This window comes from Meleagris gallopavo, chromosome 14 (assembly GCF_000146605.3).
Source record: "Meleagris gallopavo isolate NT-WF06-2002-E0010 breed Aviagen turkey brand Nicholas breeding stock chromosome 14, Turkey_5.1, whole genome shotgun sequence".
In the NCBI taxonomy this organism is placed as follows: domain Eukaryota; kingdom Metazoa; phylum Chordata; class Aves; order Galliformes; family Phasianidae; genus Meleagris; species Meleagris gallopavo.
In genome coordinates, this window is record NC_015024.2 from 19,487,489 (window position 1) to 19,505,447 (window position 17,959).

Sequence of the window (17,959 nt, forward strand, 5' to 3'; positions counted from 1 at the left end):
CGTCAGTGACGTTGATGAGGGGATAGTGGCCACCCTCAGCAAGTTTGCTGATGACATGAAGTTGGGAGGATTGGCTGACAAGCCTGAAGGCTGTGCTGCCATCCAGTGAGACCTGGACAGGCTGGAGAGCTGGGCAGTAAGAAACCGGATGAGGTTTAACAAAAGCAAGTATAGAGTCTTGCACCTAGGGAGGAATAATTGCATGCATCGGTACAGGCTGGGGGATGAGCTGCTGGAGAGGAGCTCTGCAGAGAGGGACCTGGGCGTCCTGGTGGACGACAGGTTGGCCATGAGCCAGCAGTGTGCCCTCGTGGCCAAAAAGGCCAATGGCATTCTAAGAAGAGCGTGTCCAGCAGGTCGAGGGAGGTGATCCTCCCCCTCTACTCTGCCCTGGTAAGGCCTCATCTGGAGTACTGTGTCCAGTTCTGGGCTCCCCAGTACAAAAAAGACAGGGATCTCTTGGAAAGAGTCCAGCGGAGGGCCACAAAGATGGTGAAGGGCCTGGAGCATCTCCCCTATGAAGAAAGGCTAAGTGAACTGGGTCTGTTTAGCCTTGAGAAAAGAAGACTGAGAGGGGACCTGATCCAGGTTTATAAATATCTGAGGTGTGGGGGGCAGAGTGGTGAGGCCAGACTCTTCGGTGTGTGGAGACAGGACAAGGGGAAACGGCCAGAAACTGCAGCATAGGAAGTGCCGCACAACTGTGCGCATAAGAACTTCTTTTGGTGAGGGTGACGGAGCACTGGAACAGGCTGCCCAGGGAGGTTGTGGAGTCTCCTTCTCTGGAGACATTCAAGACCCGCCTGGACGCCTACCTGTGCGACCTGGTGTAGGGAACCTGCTTTGGCAAGGGGTTGGTCTCGATGATCTCTAGAGGTCCCTTCCAACCCCTACGATTCTGTGATTCTGTGATTAATCACAAGAGTGTAACACCACCATCTGCCAAGCTGAGTTAGACTCCTCAGAGTAAATCAGTTCCTTTTTGAAGTAGGTTTCAAAGTACATTAAGACTCTAAAGCATAGTAAGAACAAATGCAGCACTTAAGGAACCTCTGTTTTTTTTCATATTTGAACTAAACCCCTTACTTGCTCCATAAAGCATACACAATGAGAAGGATGATCCTAGTAACTAATACTCAGAGGTCAGCCAAAGGATATCTTGCCTAATGACTTCCAGAAACAAAGTCCAGGGTTTGCTCAGATTTTAACCATTGTGGCAGCATTCAGTTAATTCAACTCTTTTCTACATACAGTATCTCTGGCTTTATTTCAAGTCACATATCCAGCAGTTACATCCTCGTTGCATAAAATTTAAATGATATAAACTCAATGCACTGATGGTAATAAGGAGAAGCAATGGGGTACTAAATGGCTCTGTTTTATTAAAAATGATGATTTATTCTCTTAGTTTTGCCTTGTTTATAAGCAATTTTTGGAGTACCTTCTGCAAAAAGAAGGCTCATTACTGCTAGAAAATCAAAGTCCAAATGTATTTAAAGAGAATAAAAGGAAATGCCTATTAGTGCAGCATGTGTTTAGCCAGTCAGTTCCTGTTATGTCAGACCATCAAGACAAATACTGCAGCTGAAGTCTGAAAAGGGCAGGAAAAAAATAATGTCTGCTAATACCAAGTGTAGCCCAACAAGGCAAGGTAACAGAAGGATAATCACATTTTGTACTATAAGGCATAAGCTGTTTGGTAGCCAAGGTCAGAAGGGAGTTGCTCCTCCTGCCACTAGCTTTTCTATTTCAGGTTTACTCTTTCTTGCATCAGTGTGGAAGAGGAGAAGTGGATTTTTGGTTAGCTGCACAAGGCCTTTGCATTGCTCTGAGCAACCTCAGAGACAAAACTCTCCCACCTTCAACAAATGCTTCTGGAGGCACTCAGTGGAGCTGGTGCAGGTGTAGAGTGCAAAGAGAGGCAACAGAGGAGCACGCATGTTTAGGCTTCATCTCAGGAAATGGCTCAGTCTTGGACAATACAAGTAGAAGAAGGATAAGAGAAAGCTTGGCAGTGATGTTTCACTAGCCATAGCACAGTGCTGGGATGGATGGGCACATCAGGCTGCTCTTGCCTAGAGTCACACACATGAAACTGTGTGGCAAGTCTCATGTTTGTGGCTGAGCCACAGGTATGCCAGAGTGCACAGCTGTCTGCCAGCACTGTTCACCTCCCTGATCCTGGGGCTTTAAACTGCTAAGAAAAACAAAGCAAACAGTAGGAACTGGACATGCCTGAAAGCAAAACAGAGCTTCCTTGGGCCTCAGATGAGTGGCACACCTCCTCTGTCCTCTCCCAGCCATACCAGAGAGGCTGTAAGCTGCTGCGGCTTTAGCTTGAGCTCAACCTGGTCCTCCGGCCCTTGTCCTGCATTTCCTGTAAACAGAGAACACTTCCTCCCCAGAGATGACCTGGCAATGAACTAGTGATGGCTGACGCTCAGCTGCACCGCACCCAATTCCCCACCATGCCAAAAGATACAATGGGGTGGCTGATAATACATAATAGGTTATTAAAAGCAGCTCTGCCCTTTATAGACTTCTCTGAACACATTATTTACATTGCATGTTAGCCATCATAGAGTCCTTATTTTCATTAAATTATTAGTTTCACAGGCACAGAACTTTTCTGTCCTACAGCACCAGCAGAGGTTTTCTTTAGGGTATGAGTGCAGCTCTTGGCATGCCTTCATTTTTCTTGTTTCCCTGGCTCTGTTGTTCCCTAGCACCCTTGTTGTTCACCATCTCTGGTCACCTTTTGCTAGGCTGAATCCTTGCAATGCTTCAAAACCTGAGCTGAGAGAGGTGGAGTGAAGCCCTGAGTGCTTGGCAGTGATAATGGTCTCTTTTTTTGCTGTGAAGTTCTTCCTTCCCAGACAGTGCAGGCCATATGTCTGCATGATGTTGAAACATTCCCCTCTGCACATCTATCTAGGGACAGAAGAAAACAAGGAAAATGTTCACTAATTATCAAGACAGGTTTCAAGGGTTCTAATTAATGAGCACCCCCTAGTCACAGCAGAAGTAGCCTCAGACAATGAAACTGCTGAGCACTTCTGCTCTATTCTCCTGTACTACCTTTGTGACAGTTTGATCTTGGATTTTCTGATGTAAAATTGGGAGAATTTAGTGGAATCACTTTATATTTGTGATCTTTGAGAAGAATGACGCCCTCTGATTTCACTTTGATCCCTCTGTAAGATTCATTCCTCTCACAAGCCATTGGTACAATAGGCCAACCATGTAGAACTGAATTGATAAGGAGAAGATATTCTGTAAAAAGTGACCTTCAAATAGGCAGTCACCTCAGAGTATGGGAAGTATACCTCTCAGGAGAGACCACTAGCTGGAAAGTGAGGCTGAAACCCCTGCTGTACTACAAATTCTTTTTTATTTTCTATGCCATTAGCACACTATGAGAAGCTTCTTATCTTCTCAATGTTTTGGTTGTCATCGGTATAAAGTGACTAACCCCAGAGCAGTGTCATGTTTAAAATACAAGTAAGACTGAAGAGTTTGGACACTGGTGATCCTTACCAGCATTTAAATGAGAACTGCTCTGTCTACTTCTCTCAAGGCACAGTTTCTGTTCCCACTGTTGACTGCAAACCAAAAGGGATTACGCTATTGAAGCCCTGTCCTTATGTCAGAGAGGGATAAATACACCTAGGATCATGTGTTTTCAGCACAGGGCAGTGATTACATTCCTGCAGCCAAGGATAGACACAGATACTTATGTGGAACCATTTAACAGTTTGTTTGCTAGTGTTGCTGCTTTTGGGAGTGAGGGAGGCTTCTTGAATTCTAGACCCTCAGTAGTTGTTAGGCAGGGAGCTGGCTTGATATCTGCACAAAGAAAGACACATGCTGAAGAAGAACAGCAACGATTTAGGCAGTGCTACTTGCCCTAAAAATGGCAATTTACCAAAAAGGTGCAGATTAACACTTCAGAAAGTTTTACATAGATCATTTTGTGAGAGTTTTTCAAATAGCGCTGAGCAGATCAAAGACATGTTTGTAGCACATAGTGGGCTTTCCTGGAGATGCTCAGTGTTTGTGAACTGTCAGGTCTGACATAAAATTATGCTGTCTTATCAGAACAATATAGAGCTTTAATGTTTTAAATAGGTAAGAATCTGAGGCCAGATCTGTTTGGTGGGTGCACACTGTGGCTATTGGCTACATAAAGAGGATCTCTACAAGTCCTGTTTGTTTCTTGGCATCTTTAGATTTGTGCAACACAGCAGCTGCTCTGTTACACACACAGTCCCAAAACTCAGAATTACTGCTTGGACTACGCTATTGATCCTGGAATCTAATCTGGACGGAGATGTAAGTAGAAGTCAATTATGCAGATGTGATCATTACAGCAGGGAATGGATCCAACTCATCATAATCCTTCCAGAAAATTCAGCCTGGCATAATTATTAAGTGATAATAGAATTGAAAATTCAAAGGTAGATGCCAATTCGGGAACAGCATTGGTGGAATGCAAGCACAGAATTGAAATTGAATCAAACATCATTTGCTGCCACCAGAATTTTTAATGACTTTCTTATTAATAGAAATCTGAATTCTAGGCACCCAGTTCCAAGAAACAACAGAACTGGCTGAAGACAGAGGGCTTCGTTTTGTGGTTCATATTCTTTGATTTTTTAAACTGTAGTTATGTCAGGAAAAACTTAAAATTAGTATTCCTAAAACCATTTAGATAAGAGAGAAAACAATACCTCCAGAGAATGTAGTGACAGTTTTCAGTTTTCCTTTTCTTTCAGAAGAACAGATTTTATTCCCAAATGAAGAAAAGTAGCTGTGACATGCCACTGGTTCTTCATAATGTCTGAATCTGATATCAGTTACAAAATACATGAATTTCTTGAAAGTTCTGCCTTGCTTAGACACGAAACTACAAGCACCTCACATGACGAGGGCAAATAAGAGAATTATCTCTAAGCATTGTTCAGGCATTACTCATTTCAGTTTCATTCCTACATGAAGTAGAAGTTGGTTATCTGTGGTATAGGAAACAGTAGGAAACCTGTGATTTGTCATTTCCAAAGCAGAGCAGAAATTCGTAATTTGCACTTTCAAGGTATTCCTTCAAAAGCAGTAACAACATCAATTCTTCACATATAAGAGTACCTAGGTGTGCAGGTGTCTGACAATATATGTTTGACATGGAGAGTAAGGCTGTGCCTCCATTACCATTTTTCCAGGAAAGCTAGCATGTATGGCCTAGGTCATGAACCTAAACCTAGGCTAGCACCAGGAAAGCAAATAAGTTTTGCTAGTTTAGCTGTATGAATCGTGTCAGACAAGTTCCTGGACCAGTGTTTAGGAGAAGGACAGAGTGGAAGAGGTCAGAGAGGAGTGTGGGACTACGCAGTATTAAAATAAATCAGCTTAAAATGTGTTAGCACCCATTTTGCATTTCAGTGTGGACTGCACAAGGCCATGGGGTGTTGTACACATGCATTATCTGACTTATCTCTGTGGTGCATCCTGCAACTATTTTGTGCTCTTTTTATGCTCTGAGAATTTCCCAACTTTTCATCATGGTTCCACACTCTGAAGTTCCTGGCCTACCCCACAGATTTCATGGTTGAAGTGATGCCATGTTTATCCACGCAAAATGTTCATTTGATACCTTGTAAAATAACACTATGCTATGGTGTTGTTTTTCTTTATGTGTTGATGCTTTCTGGTGTGACTTGTCCTCCCATTCACCTAGCTTTTCATCTGAGACACTTCGTTTTACACAAATTCTGAAAGTCAAACGCTCCAAACTGCTTAACAGCATAAACCAGTGGTGAATAAGGTATTTTATCTGTTATGTGTAGAGTGATAAACTGTAATTATTCCAGTATCTGAGATATTAGTTGAGTTTGTGGAGGACGTTCTGGAACTTCTGGAACAGAGAAAATTATTTTTGAGCCTCAGAAAACTGAAGATAAAGCATTTCAGATGTTCAAGAATGACGCATAACTGTGTGCATTTTTTGTTACCTTGAGACCAAGACCTGTGGGTTGTGAGAAACTCAGTCCTAACTTCCAGTGATGACTTATTCAAGGTGATCTGGGATAAAAACCCAACCTAGGCAAAATATGGACTGGGTTTTCTAAATCTTAGGCTACAGTATATAAAAGTCTTTCTTAAACTTCTGTCAGAACAGAGAAGTTGTTCACATAAAGCACTTCAGTGAGTTTTCCCCTTTTGGAATACATGCCAGCTTGCTATGTTTTCAAGTATTAGTCTGAATTGTCAGGGCAGACAACTGTTAAATAGCTGTTCAGATCCTCAGAGGCAGAAGCCAACTGAACATAACAATGTACCCGAAATGAACATCTGGCACAGTTTTGTTCTCTTATCTAGATTCTATTTATGTAGTCACTTTCTGACTACAACACATCTACCAATGATTTTCTGATTTCTGGATCCAGTTAGCATAAGATGCTGTATTTCTTGAAAAGAAACTCTGGTGACAATACACCTATCACAGATTGGAGACTAGTGGTACGTTCCTGATTATTCTGTCTTTGTTTATTTTAGGCAGCATAACCTAGTCATTAAAAGTTGGAACCAGTGTCTTTATGTTCTAAAGCTGCAGAGTTTTTGATAGCAGATCTCTCAAAACCTGAGCTGAAAACTGAGTTGCTCTCAGACTAGCATATTCCTGTCCTGTTATTTGGTTACGGGATGGGAAAACACTTAATAGTGCAGTCACCTTTCCTACATCATCACGATGGGGCTTCTCACTGCTGGTGCTGTAAGCATCAGTGACCGCAAGCAGTGTGAGGAGTGCTCCTTATTGCCCAGTCTCTCTTGTTTTAATGTTCCTGAGCTCCTGCAAACCAGGTCCATAAATATCTCTTTATCAGAAAGGCAGGCATGTTTGGTTGTCTTTCCTGTCAGTTTTCAGAGAGACTGGAGAACACATGGAAGGAACTGATACCACTAAAGAACTCTTCATGCTTGTCCTTCCAGAAGGGATTCCCTTTAGACCTGAAAGCGCATATTCAACTCCAGACACAAGCTACTCTGAGGTCTTAACAGGAAAACAAACAGAGCTCATGAAATTCTAAACTAATCAAGATCTTGTATCTGGCATTTCTTTCCTGAGATGTGGGATAAACATTGAGTGAATAAAACTTTCTTATGTTTCAGAGATAAACCCAGTCATTAGCACATAATATGGAGAGAAACAGGAGAGAAACAGTTTAACTAATATGCAGGGATGAATGAAAGTGCTCAGTGGTTCTACTCTGCCTCCTAAGACATCAGTTTCAGTTCCCAGACTAAAATGAGAGCTGGCTGTAATTTTGCTTGGCTAGGGCTTTTTTTTTTTTTTAAACTTTGCAAATTAAATAATCAGAAAAAAAGAAAAAATAGCGAGAACTACAGGATACTGAAGCAGTATTTTTTTTCTTAGAGCTACTATCAAATGTCAAGATAAATTGACATTAAAATACACATTTTTATTTTTGTTGTCTCACTGTATGTCACCCTCACCGTGACTCTTTTCCCTGAGTGTGCTCACTGTGGTGTGTTCTTATGTCACTGCCATTGTCTGGATTTTTTTAAGCCTGAAAATACAAAGGCAGAATGTTTAAAGGATAGATTCTGAGATGCTCAGTTCAAGCTCTTAGATTCCTTATCTGTTATATTGTACTGTGTGCAGTCCACTGTGTCTGAAGGCATGTTATTCTAAGGAGGAGAGCTCTTTAAGTACATCTGCCTAAACACCCAAAAGAAGATGCAATGGCTTAATATCTAAGGTTTTTTATCCAATTTACTAAATATACTCAAGACGCAAAGACAAACTGCTAACAGACTCAAGAAGTATTTAATTTGAGACAGCTGAAAATGGCTGGCTGGAGACTGCTAAACATATAACTGAGAAACTATCATTTGTCTTGGTACATTGGTACTTCATTTTCTTTGCTAAAAAATAAAAATTTAAAAAAAGGAACAAATCTGAGAACATCCCTTTGATACCAATAAGCAAAAGATAAAATTGGGGTAGCAGGAGTGTGACAGACCAACAAAACGTGTTCATGGATGATAGGTCTCCTTACTCAGGCCTTTGAAGGATATCAGCTAATTAATCCAGTTAATTGCTTAAGTGAAAGAGTCCCCTTAAAAGCTCTTTAACAGGAATCTTGGGAAAACAGGACAGTGTCTCTTAAATATGTTCTTGCATCCATTAACTCAAACTGGTACATTCAGGTGCTATTAATTGTTGTTATGTCACTGAACAGCCAATCTTAAGGCAGCTTTTATGTTAGCCCCCTTTGGGTCTGTAAAAGCAGAGTTCTTGCAGGATAATTAAAAATGCACTGTGCATCATAAATAACTGCTGAATGGCACAGCAAACCGTAGATTAGATTTGCAACAACAATGACAACTATTGCATTTTTAATACTGTAGGAATTGAACTCTTATCATTAACCAGTGGATTCCACAAAGGCTGCAGAATTGCAATGTGCAGCCTCTCATTCAGTAAAGTCTGGTTCAAGAAGGGGGCAGGAGGGCAGAAATGCATGCACAAAACAAACACTGACAATAAGAGACCCGACCATTTCAAACAAGGCTGTGTTTTGTCAATCATCAGTCTTGTCATCTTGTCTTCAGTACATGCTTGTTCTGTGTGGTGCTAGGAGTTCTTATATGACTTCTTTGACTTGTAAACATCCAATACAAATGTGCTGTATGCAGCAGGTTCAGTCTCCCTCTCATGGAACACAACTGGAAATAAATTTCTGTCTGTGTAACAAAACCAAAGAAGATAAAGAGGTATTCCCAGGTTATATTCCCTCAAGACATGAAGAAGTCCACGGGTGTATATATTCCTTCTCTGCACTGGAATTTGATAAAAAAAACTAGCCAGGAAAATGAAATCAAGTCGCTAATAAAATCATAACTTCCTGAAGCTTGGGACCCTTTCCTGAGAGGTAGATGGGACTGTGATTCCTCATCAACAAAGCTGAGGCTGTATCCAGTATGCTGTGACTGAGCAGTGGCAGCCCTCTGAGGCTATGCTGTGACACATCCTGGGTGCAAGATGGTGAGATGCAGTGCAGAGTTGTGTTGGGGGAGCATGCTGGTTTCCTGTCCTCCAACACCTGCATGCCCAACATAAACCAAGACATACAGCTCCATGGATAAGAGGAAAGAGGAGAGGGGCCCTGCTGCCATTGTAAGCTTGACACCTAAAGCTGGACACGTATTAAAACTTCTCCTTCTTCACTAATAACATAACGTTACCAGTACTGTCTGGAGACGCTTTTCAAAGGTGCTTGTGTGAAAAGCTCTGCCACCAAAGACTCTTCTGTTCTTACTGTCTTTAAAAGACAATTCTCCACCCCTCCAATACCTGACAATACAAGGTGAAGCGTGCCGTATGTCCAGATGGAGCACCAAGCAGTTATCTCCTGCAGACTGTTCACTGTCTCTGAGCAGATGGAAATCCTGCATTAACTGCTAGAATCACCTTCTAATTCTCTGTAGTAATTCAGACAATTCTAAGGTAAACAGAAATAAACACGACTCATGTCAGAGCTAGCTGTGGCTATTGTCAAGAATTTCAGTAGATTATGCACAGCCAGAAGTCAGGGTATAGCACTGGGAGTGCTTGTCTTGCAGTCAATTTAAAAATTTTCAGGTTTGTGCTGCAAAGTGTGACAATGGATAAAAGTTGCTGAGATTTTATTTTCCATCATGTTCATCAGATCACAAGTGAAGCCTTTAGGCTCAGTGCCTGTTTCCTCTTCTTTGTGTTTGAGCAACAGCAATTCTCCCATTATGGGACTGACTCCTATCTCCAGACTTCCATGCTTAAGGAATGTCTGTGGGGCTTTTGGAACCTTGCAGGTTCTTTGCGTGTTCTGCATTACCTTCCCCGGCTGTACTTTGTAAGAATGTGGGCTCTGGCACATCTTGACATTCGTAGTAATACAAGATCCACAGTGCAGCACAAGTTCCATGAAATAAAGAAAAGCTATATATAGGTTTATGTACATATGTTTTTGAAGATAATTTGTGTTTCTCTTAAAAAAACCTCTCACAGTGCTTATGAACATTGTATTTCTCCTTTGCTTAATAAAAGTCAGAAGAATTCAATGCAAGCTAGCTTAGTGCAGGCATAGAGCAGGGGTTTATGGAGAAACAAACTTGGAACTGAGTAGATTAAGCAGCCAGAATTTGTTTTTCAGGGAAAGCAAAAAAGAAGAAAAGATGGGAACATCTATCCCAATACAATTAGCTGAAATCTAAGTTGAATCTATTGTTCAGAGCCTAACTTTGCTCTCAAATTTTAGATGCCTTAAGAGCCTACCTTGATTGTCTTCAGGTCTAATCTAGAGTCAACTTGTTTCCACTCTAAATGTGGAGTAAAATATGTAAAAAAGTCCTTTCTTGGCCTTGCTGTTTTGAAGCGTGGATTATTTATACTAAATCTTCCACTGCATAATGATCTCTACACATTCACCTTATCCTTCATATGCTGTATTTACGTACTGTACTTCTCTGACAGTTGATGATTTTGTCTTATATAAATGTATGTGCTTCTCATTTGAAGAAGAGAGAGCCAAAGATAAAACATTCTGGTTTTGTTGGTTAAAAACATGTACTGTGTTGCAAAAAAATTCACTCTAATGGTTTTAATTTCACCTTAATCTTAAAAGCATATGACATTTTGAGTAGTATTGGTATTTAGACCATTTTTAGGAAGAGAAGTCATCTCTCCTATGAGGAATGGTTGAGGGAACTGGGCTTGGTTAACCTGGAGAAGAGAAGGCTGCAGGGAGACCTCATTGTGGCCTTCCAGTACTTGAAGGGAGCATATAAACAGGAGGGGGAACGGCTGTTTGTGAGGGTGGATGGTGATAGGACAGGGAGAATGGTTTTAAACTCAGTGGAGGTATAGATTGGATGTTAGGAGGAAGTTTTTCACCCAGAGGGCGGTGAGGCACTGGAACAGGTTGCCCAAGAAGGCTGTGGATGCCCCATCCCTGCAGGCATTCAAGGCCAGGCTGGATGTGGCTCTGGGCAGCCTGGGCTGCTGGTTGGCGACCTGCACACAGCAGGGGGTTGGAATTGGGTGAGCACTGTGGGCCTTTGCAACCCAGGCCATTCTGTGATTCTGTGACTCTATGCAGACCACCCTGAGCACAGTTTTGGAGCTAATCAGTGACTGATGGCCTGCAGAAATCAGAGAGGATATAATCACTTAAGTGGCATAATTTGATAGAACATAGATTGATGAATCCAGTGGTGCAGTAGAGGGCACAACTGAATAACCAGTGGAGAGGGAAATGACTGCTCACCCACTGAATTTTTCTACTTTTGGAGCAGGAAGATTTGCACTCTTTATAGCCCATCAGCCATAGGCAATAGTTCTATTGCTGAGTAATGATAATCTGATTCTGGTATACATTTTAGAATCAGTCTTCAATAACACAGTCATGCCTAGCACTGGCCAAGCAGAGGCTGACTAAGGCTACATAGAAAAGAGCATTGCTTACAAAGCACATAATGCTGCTGGCCCGTGAAACGTCATCTCTAACACCAGTGTATTTCAAGTGCTGTTTTAGCAGTTTCTAAGCATCTGTGCATTCCTGCTACAAACTGTCCATGCTAAAGGAAAGCTCTCATTTACACAATACACATAAACCACATCGTTTTCCTTGCTTTCTTCTAAAGACAACTTTTTCCTTTAGGAATGAAGTTAATCTTCAGAGGAACAGGACACAGAGGAAGCGATTTGCACTACAGCTGTGAGGCATCAGATAGATGCCTCTTGAAGAGTAGCAGAAAGTCAGAGCCTTGGGAGTAGTTTACAGGCATGAGTCTGCAATTCTAGAGAGTTATGAGAAATTACCACAAGCCTTAGTGTAATAACATAGAGCACTGGAATCTCAGCATCACAGCGGGCTTAGCTGAGAAACTGCAGGTATCCACCTTTTATTCCTTTATCCTCTCATTTTCCTCTCTGGATTTGAACATCTTAGCAGAAAGGAAGACTGAGACTTACCAAACTTGATAATTCCAAAGTATAGACTCTGTTCCTGACGATACCTAAACCTTGATAAAGGACTCTCTTAGAAGCAATGAGTGTGGCACCGTGGAAGACTATGAAATGAGTGTCAGAGGTTTCTCTTTTCCAACCCCCTGATTTTAACACAGTCATAAATATGGCTGATGTTCTGAATGTCCAGAATTATGTTACCAAAGCTATTCTTTAAGAAATGTCCCAGAATACTTTAATCCTAATGGACTTTCATCTGATGACAGTCTAGCCAGTTACATTGTGGGATTGCTTTGATTTAGAGCTGCTGCTTGAGAATCAAGGCAGTCCAGTAAGTTAAGAGTGTATTGTCCAAGAGATGGGGAGCTATGTTCTCCTTTCAGTCTAAAGGATTGGTTTGTGTTACTTTGCACTTTGTAGTGGCTAGAAGTGTAGCTAGAAAATGACTTCTTGAAAGCAAATGAAAGCAATCTGAGTCATTTTAAGTGGACTGAGGAAAGATGAGAGGCATTTTGTCAAATTCTACTTATGTCCCATTATATCTACACTGTACAGAAATCTATATTATCATATACCTTAATCACTTTAATTATTAATACCAGATTGCTAAATTCTAGGGATACATGATAACTTCTCTCTGGGGAGCAAAATTTCCAACTGTATCCCTGCAATGGTAATTGTATGTTAAGGTCTATTTTGCAAAGTGTCATTATTGGACTTTTTCAATAAATTTGATTGGTTCTAGTTAGATCAGTGATTTAAATCTACTATACACTGTCTTTCCTTTTAAGCAAAAAAAATATTAAGCAGTCAGTCTTATCATCTGTCATTTTCTGTAAACTTCCCATCCCCTTTTCCCCAGCCAAGTGCACTAGTGGAGGTTCTTGGATTATTACAATCTTTTATAGTACTCCCACATTCTGTTCTCTAAGACATAATAAAAGATTTGTTCCGGGCCATTCATCAAAAGTGTAGCTAACTCCATCAGTTACCAGCAGATGCTAAACATCAGTATTCTGCAAGTGAATGTACGAAGCAGATGATCATAGGCTCAAGTCTCATGTATTACAAGAGTTTAGTCCAACACACTTGTACTCTCAAATGGCTGAAATAATCCTCAGGATATGAGGAGGCTGGAGCTCAAAGTTATTGTTATCCCTGTGTGGCTGTGGTACCACTGTGTTTGAAATCAGAATGAATCAACTGAGAGATATTTTAGAGAGGACTGCTTTAACAAGAAATAAAACATACATGCTCATTCATCATGTATAAATGTTTAAATGTGTTCACGTGCAGGTACTTGTATGATTTATTTTGCTCTTAGAAGAGTAGACCATACACTGTATTTTTAAGTATATTATACCACGGTATGTGCTTTTCAACAAATGTTTTCAGGAATTTTTTGTTCAAAACATCCTGACAAATACAGCAAACAGTAGCTGTCTCATCAGCAATGTATATATATTGCTGTCTGCCTGCTGCTCCTCCCCTTCACTCCTGTTATCTTGATAAAGGTGTTGTTCAGAAGAACCTAGCCTTCATTTCTTCCATGACAGAAAAAACTGCTTGCACAACAATCAGCAGCCTGAAAAACTATGTTCACGCCTTGACCTTGAGACTTCCTGAACCAGTTTGGATTGGCTCTCCCCTTGAAACAACAGGCTTCCACAGGAAGTTCATAAATGGACCCAAGTCACAGCAATTTACGTAGTTTTAATATTTTTAACTTGGTTCTACAAGATCTACCCAAAATGGGCGGTGTTTCATGGACACAAAGAACCGGCCAGTTCTTCCAAGACAAAAACATCAGTGAGCTGGGCTCAATGCAAACCTTTAAGTGAGTGTGACTAATAGACTGTCAGACCTTGCTAAGGCAGATTCTGCCAGGCACCACTTTGGGGATGTGGCAGTGTGTTGTGAAGCTGCTCTGTACTCCATGTTCCACTGCCAGCAGCACTGGCATTAACAACACTGGTGGCAACCCACATTCCAAAGAGCTAAACCACAGGTCTGCATCCCAAACTCCCCACCTTCAGGCACATTTACTCCTCCCTTCCTCCAATTCTTGCCTCACAAAAAGACAAAGTGCAGTACATCACTCATGACTTTGAAACAGTCTGCAGGACTCTGATTTAGATGTTTTAAAGACAGTTCTTTCACTCCTCAAGTCTGAAATATCCTTAAAGATCTTCATCTTCTTCACACATGCTAACAAAGTGTGACTGCAAAATGGGACACTGCTTTTTGTCCATTTGCTTTGCACCTTGTTTTCTACCTGTTATCATGAACTTAATGGAAAATACCATTCTTATTTACATCTTTGTGCTCCGATGATTATATGCTATAATGTGTCAGTAGGAACATAACGACGGAGTATTAACTCAACAGTCTCGAGCGCATTACCCCTATGTAACTGTGAAAAGAAGTAGTTTTGAAACATTTTCTTGTTTGCAAATAAACTAATGGCATGGGGAAAGACTGTTATTCATGCTAGCTATGTATATGATTTTAGAAAGAGTTATTTAATTTGTTCAGAAATCTGCGGCTCTATCAAACGTCCATAGTGACAGGCTTTAAGGCAACTTATAAAATTAATTATATAGCCTAACTTTTTTATGGTTTGGGATTTTCTGGTCTATACTTAACTTGAAAGACAAATTATATATATGAAAATAAATTCACACACATACTGTTGCTTTGAGGAATAAAATGATGCAAGATCCCTTCAGGGAAATATGCACTTTTTTTCCATTCTGTTAAGCAGTCAGAAGCATTTCTTACTAAAGAACAAAGCATGCTTCACCCCCATCCTCCCACACCCAAGAAAGCCACAGAAAGTAGATTCATTGGACAAACCAGATATTTTAAAATGTTCTTTGGCTTATAGTTACAAACCATAGGATCTAGACCTACTGGTCTTCCTGGCATGCATTTACAAGATATAGAGTTAATTTGATGTCTACTTTTTCCTCTGGTAAATGTTTATTTTGTTCTCTTCCAATATTGCTTTTCAACATTTTCTGTGAGGAATATGAGGCAAGCAACATGGAGGATCTGCCTACGGAAAGGGATGCCTTGCTTCTTTGGCCAAGACTAGCAGGTCTTACATAATAATTTATTACAGTACCTTTCCGTTTCCTGGTCCGTGGTTTGCTGCTTGTTCTCAAAGCCAGTGAAGCTGCTCATATCCACATAGCCGTCATTCTCATTAGCAGCAGATAAGGCCCTGCTGGGATCTTCAAAAAACTCAGTGAAAGTTCCTGCTCTGGTGGATCTTCGAGGAGGAATTTGTATATTTTCATAGTCAGAGCTCATAGCTGGAATGTTCTCATACTCAGAAGTGTCAGCATTGGGAAAAGAAATTGATCTAGGTTTTGTTAATGGGAGTGGCATGAAAGGAGGTCTGGACCGGTCCTCAAAGGATTCCACCCGTGACACGCTCCTGCTGAAGGACTTGGGTGTTCCTTTTCTCTTACCATCCTTATAGAAAAGAACAGTTGAGGGAGACTCAGATGCACGGAGCTTCCCCACATGTGACTTCAGTTGAGGTGAGCTACTTAGAGTCCTGTCCAGCTCCATCAGCCTTGGAGGCCCATGATAACTGGACTCTGATGAGGACCTCGAAGAGGAAACATTAACATCTACATGGATTTTATTTTCAGTTTTCTTCTTGAATTTTAGAGTGAGGAATCTCTTAAAGGAAGATTTCTTTTTCTTGGAATACTTATCAGGTGACTCACTCTCTATCAAAAGCGAAGGGGAACTTTTAGTGATTGGCTTTTTGGTGATGTAGGCAAGTTCAAAAGGAGGTGGTATATCAACAACTGAAGATGGAGTAGATACAGCACCTGATGAAAGATTTCCCTGGTAAAAGATATGTGAGGAACCATTGACACAAGGCAAAGATAAGTTGTCTTCTGTCTTTTTCATTCTAATATCGCTGAGTACACAGCCATCACCCTCTTTGTAAATGGAGACAGGTATCTCTCTCCCTTCAACAGAATAAGACCGAGGATATAAAATAAAGCGTCTTGGCTTGGATGGTAATGCCTTGTTGTCTTCCATTGTTTTCCTTCCACTGAAAATGAATTACTGCTTAAGTCTTCAGTCCCAGAACTGTTGCAAGAAGGTGGTAAATCAGTTTCAGGACCACCTTCTTCTGGAACTGTTTCTGGCACATAGCCTGGCATTTTCCCAGAGAGTGACCGTGTTCTAGTGACAATGCTTTTACGATCAATGGGCAGTAAGTTGCTTTCACCATCCGTGCCTAATTCATCCCTTTTACTGTGATCAGTTCCTGAATCAGTCTGTCCTTTATGAGTGAATTCATTTTCTGCAGGAAGTACATAAGGGTCATCTAGGGAATCACTGCCAGTTTCTCTTCTCTCTGATTCTTCAGGCACAATGACTACTTCAGGGAGTGCTAGATTTTCATGCAAGACATTTTTGGTCCCATGTTCTACATTCATTTTACCATGCTGACAGACTTCTACCTCTCCCTTATGTGGGACTAGTTGAGTTGGACTTTTGCTGAGACTGTCTGTTTCTACCTCATTTCCTTCAAGTTGCAACTCATCTGACTTAGAGATTTCTGCAATGCTTTCATTATGTTCTTCAGCAGACATATCTTCTAGCTTTGGCTCCATCCCTGGACCACTAGGGAGGGTATCAGAGATCTGACTACCTTCTTTTGGACAGGTCTCTTCTGTTTGCAGATTTGTGGGTACTTTCTCACCATCATCATTCTCAAAAGGAGCAATCTGACACTCATCATCGATACTCTCTGCGTTCACAGTTTCTTCCTCTCCTTTTCCAGAGTCTTTGCTTGCTTCACAGGCTACCTCTGATGTCTCCTCACCTCTCAGGTCAGTGATCTGGCAGTCATCACTGGCATTTCCTGTGTTTGTATTATTGTGCTTGTCTGTGTCTGCTTCCTCCTCTTCAGCTGCTGCTTGATGAGTGGAATCTCCCAGATCATTTTCAGCATTGGGTTCACCTTCAGGCAATTCTAAGCACAGAACTGTTTTCTCACTGGCTTCATTGGGCAGCATGTCAGGACTTGTACAGTCATCATTTTCTAACTCCTTTTCCATGTTCAAATCAAGCTCTGCATACACACTGGGATCACTATCATGTGCTGGACATCTATCTCCCTCTCTTAAAATCTCAGGCAGTTCCTCCTCCTCCTCCTCCTCCTCCTCTGACTTCTCCAAACTTGAGATTAATTCAGCTGCACTTAGTGGTGTTAGAATGATATCTTCACAGGCACTGCCCTCATCTCCATTCAAAATGTTATCACCATCAGTCTTACTATCATCACTGTCCTTAACCAATTTGAGATTGTTAGAAATTTCTTCCTTGCTTTTGGTTTCACTACAATCACCTGCAACATTCTCATCTTCATCTACATTCTTAGATACGTCATTATTCCCACCAGTAGCACTGGAGGACTCTTCACAAAATGCTTCAGATTGGCCACGGTCTCTGGTTGATGATACACAGTCTGGTTTTATTGATTCAGCAATATCTGAAAAGTTACGGTGCTTGATTTCTTGACGGTCAGCACCTGCATGATAAGGAATGTTATCTTCTTCCTTCTCTCCCTCTTCTGGAATTTCCAAGACTTCATTCTCTGCAAAGGAATCTATGCTCTGATCATGCTCGTGTTCCAAGTCATTGCAGTTTTCAATGGTCAGCTGAGTTTCAGGAAGTACAATGTATTCATTATCTGCCTCAGATTCTGGGCACTCAGCACTGCATTGATTTCCATCATACAACTCTCCATCAAAACAGAGAAGTTTACAACTTGAGCATTTATTTAAATTATTGTTGGCATTAACACTGGATCTGCTCTCTGTGTCAGTAGAGAGTTTTGGCTTGGGAGCAATAGGTGGTTTGGGACCCCTAGACACAGAATTTGGGTTATGAAGAACT

General features: G+C 41.2%; 1 protein-coding gene across 1 annotated transcript in view; it reads right to left on the reverse strand.

The window, feature by feature from the left end:
* Positions 1 to 17,959, reverse strand: part of FGD5 (FYVE, RhoGEF and PH domain containing 5) — a 103,010-nt gene that overhangs the window by 66,402 nt on the left and 18,649 nt on the right. Inside the window, 2 exon segments of the mRNA XM_031555518.1 lie at positions 15,153 to 16,092; positions 16,095 to 17,958. Of these exon segments, the coding sequence (XP_031411378.1) occupies positions 15,153 to 16,092; positions 16,095 to 17,958 (2,804 nt within the window).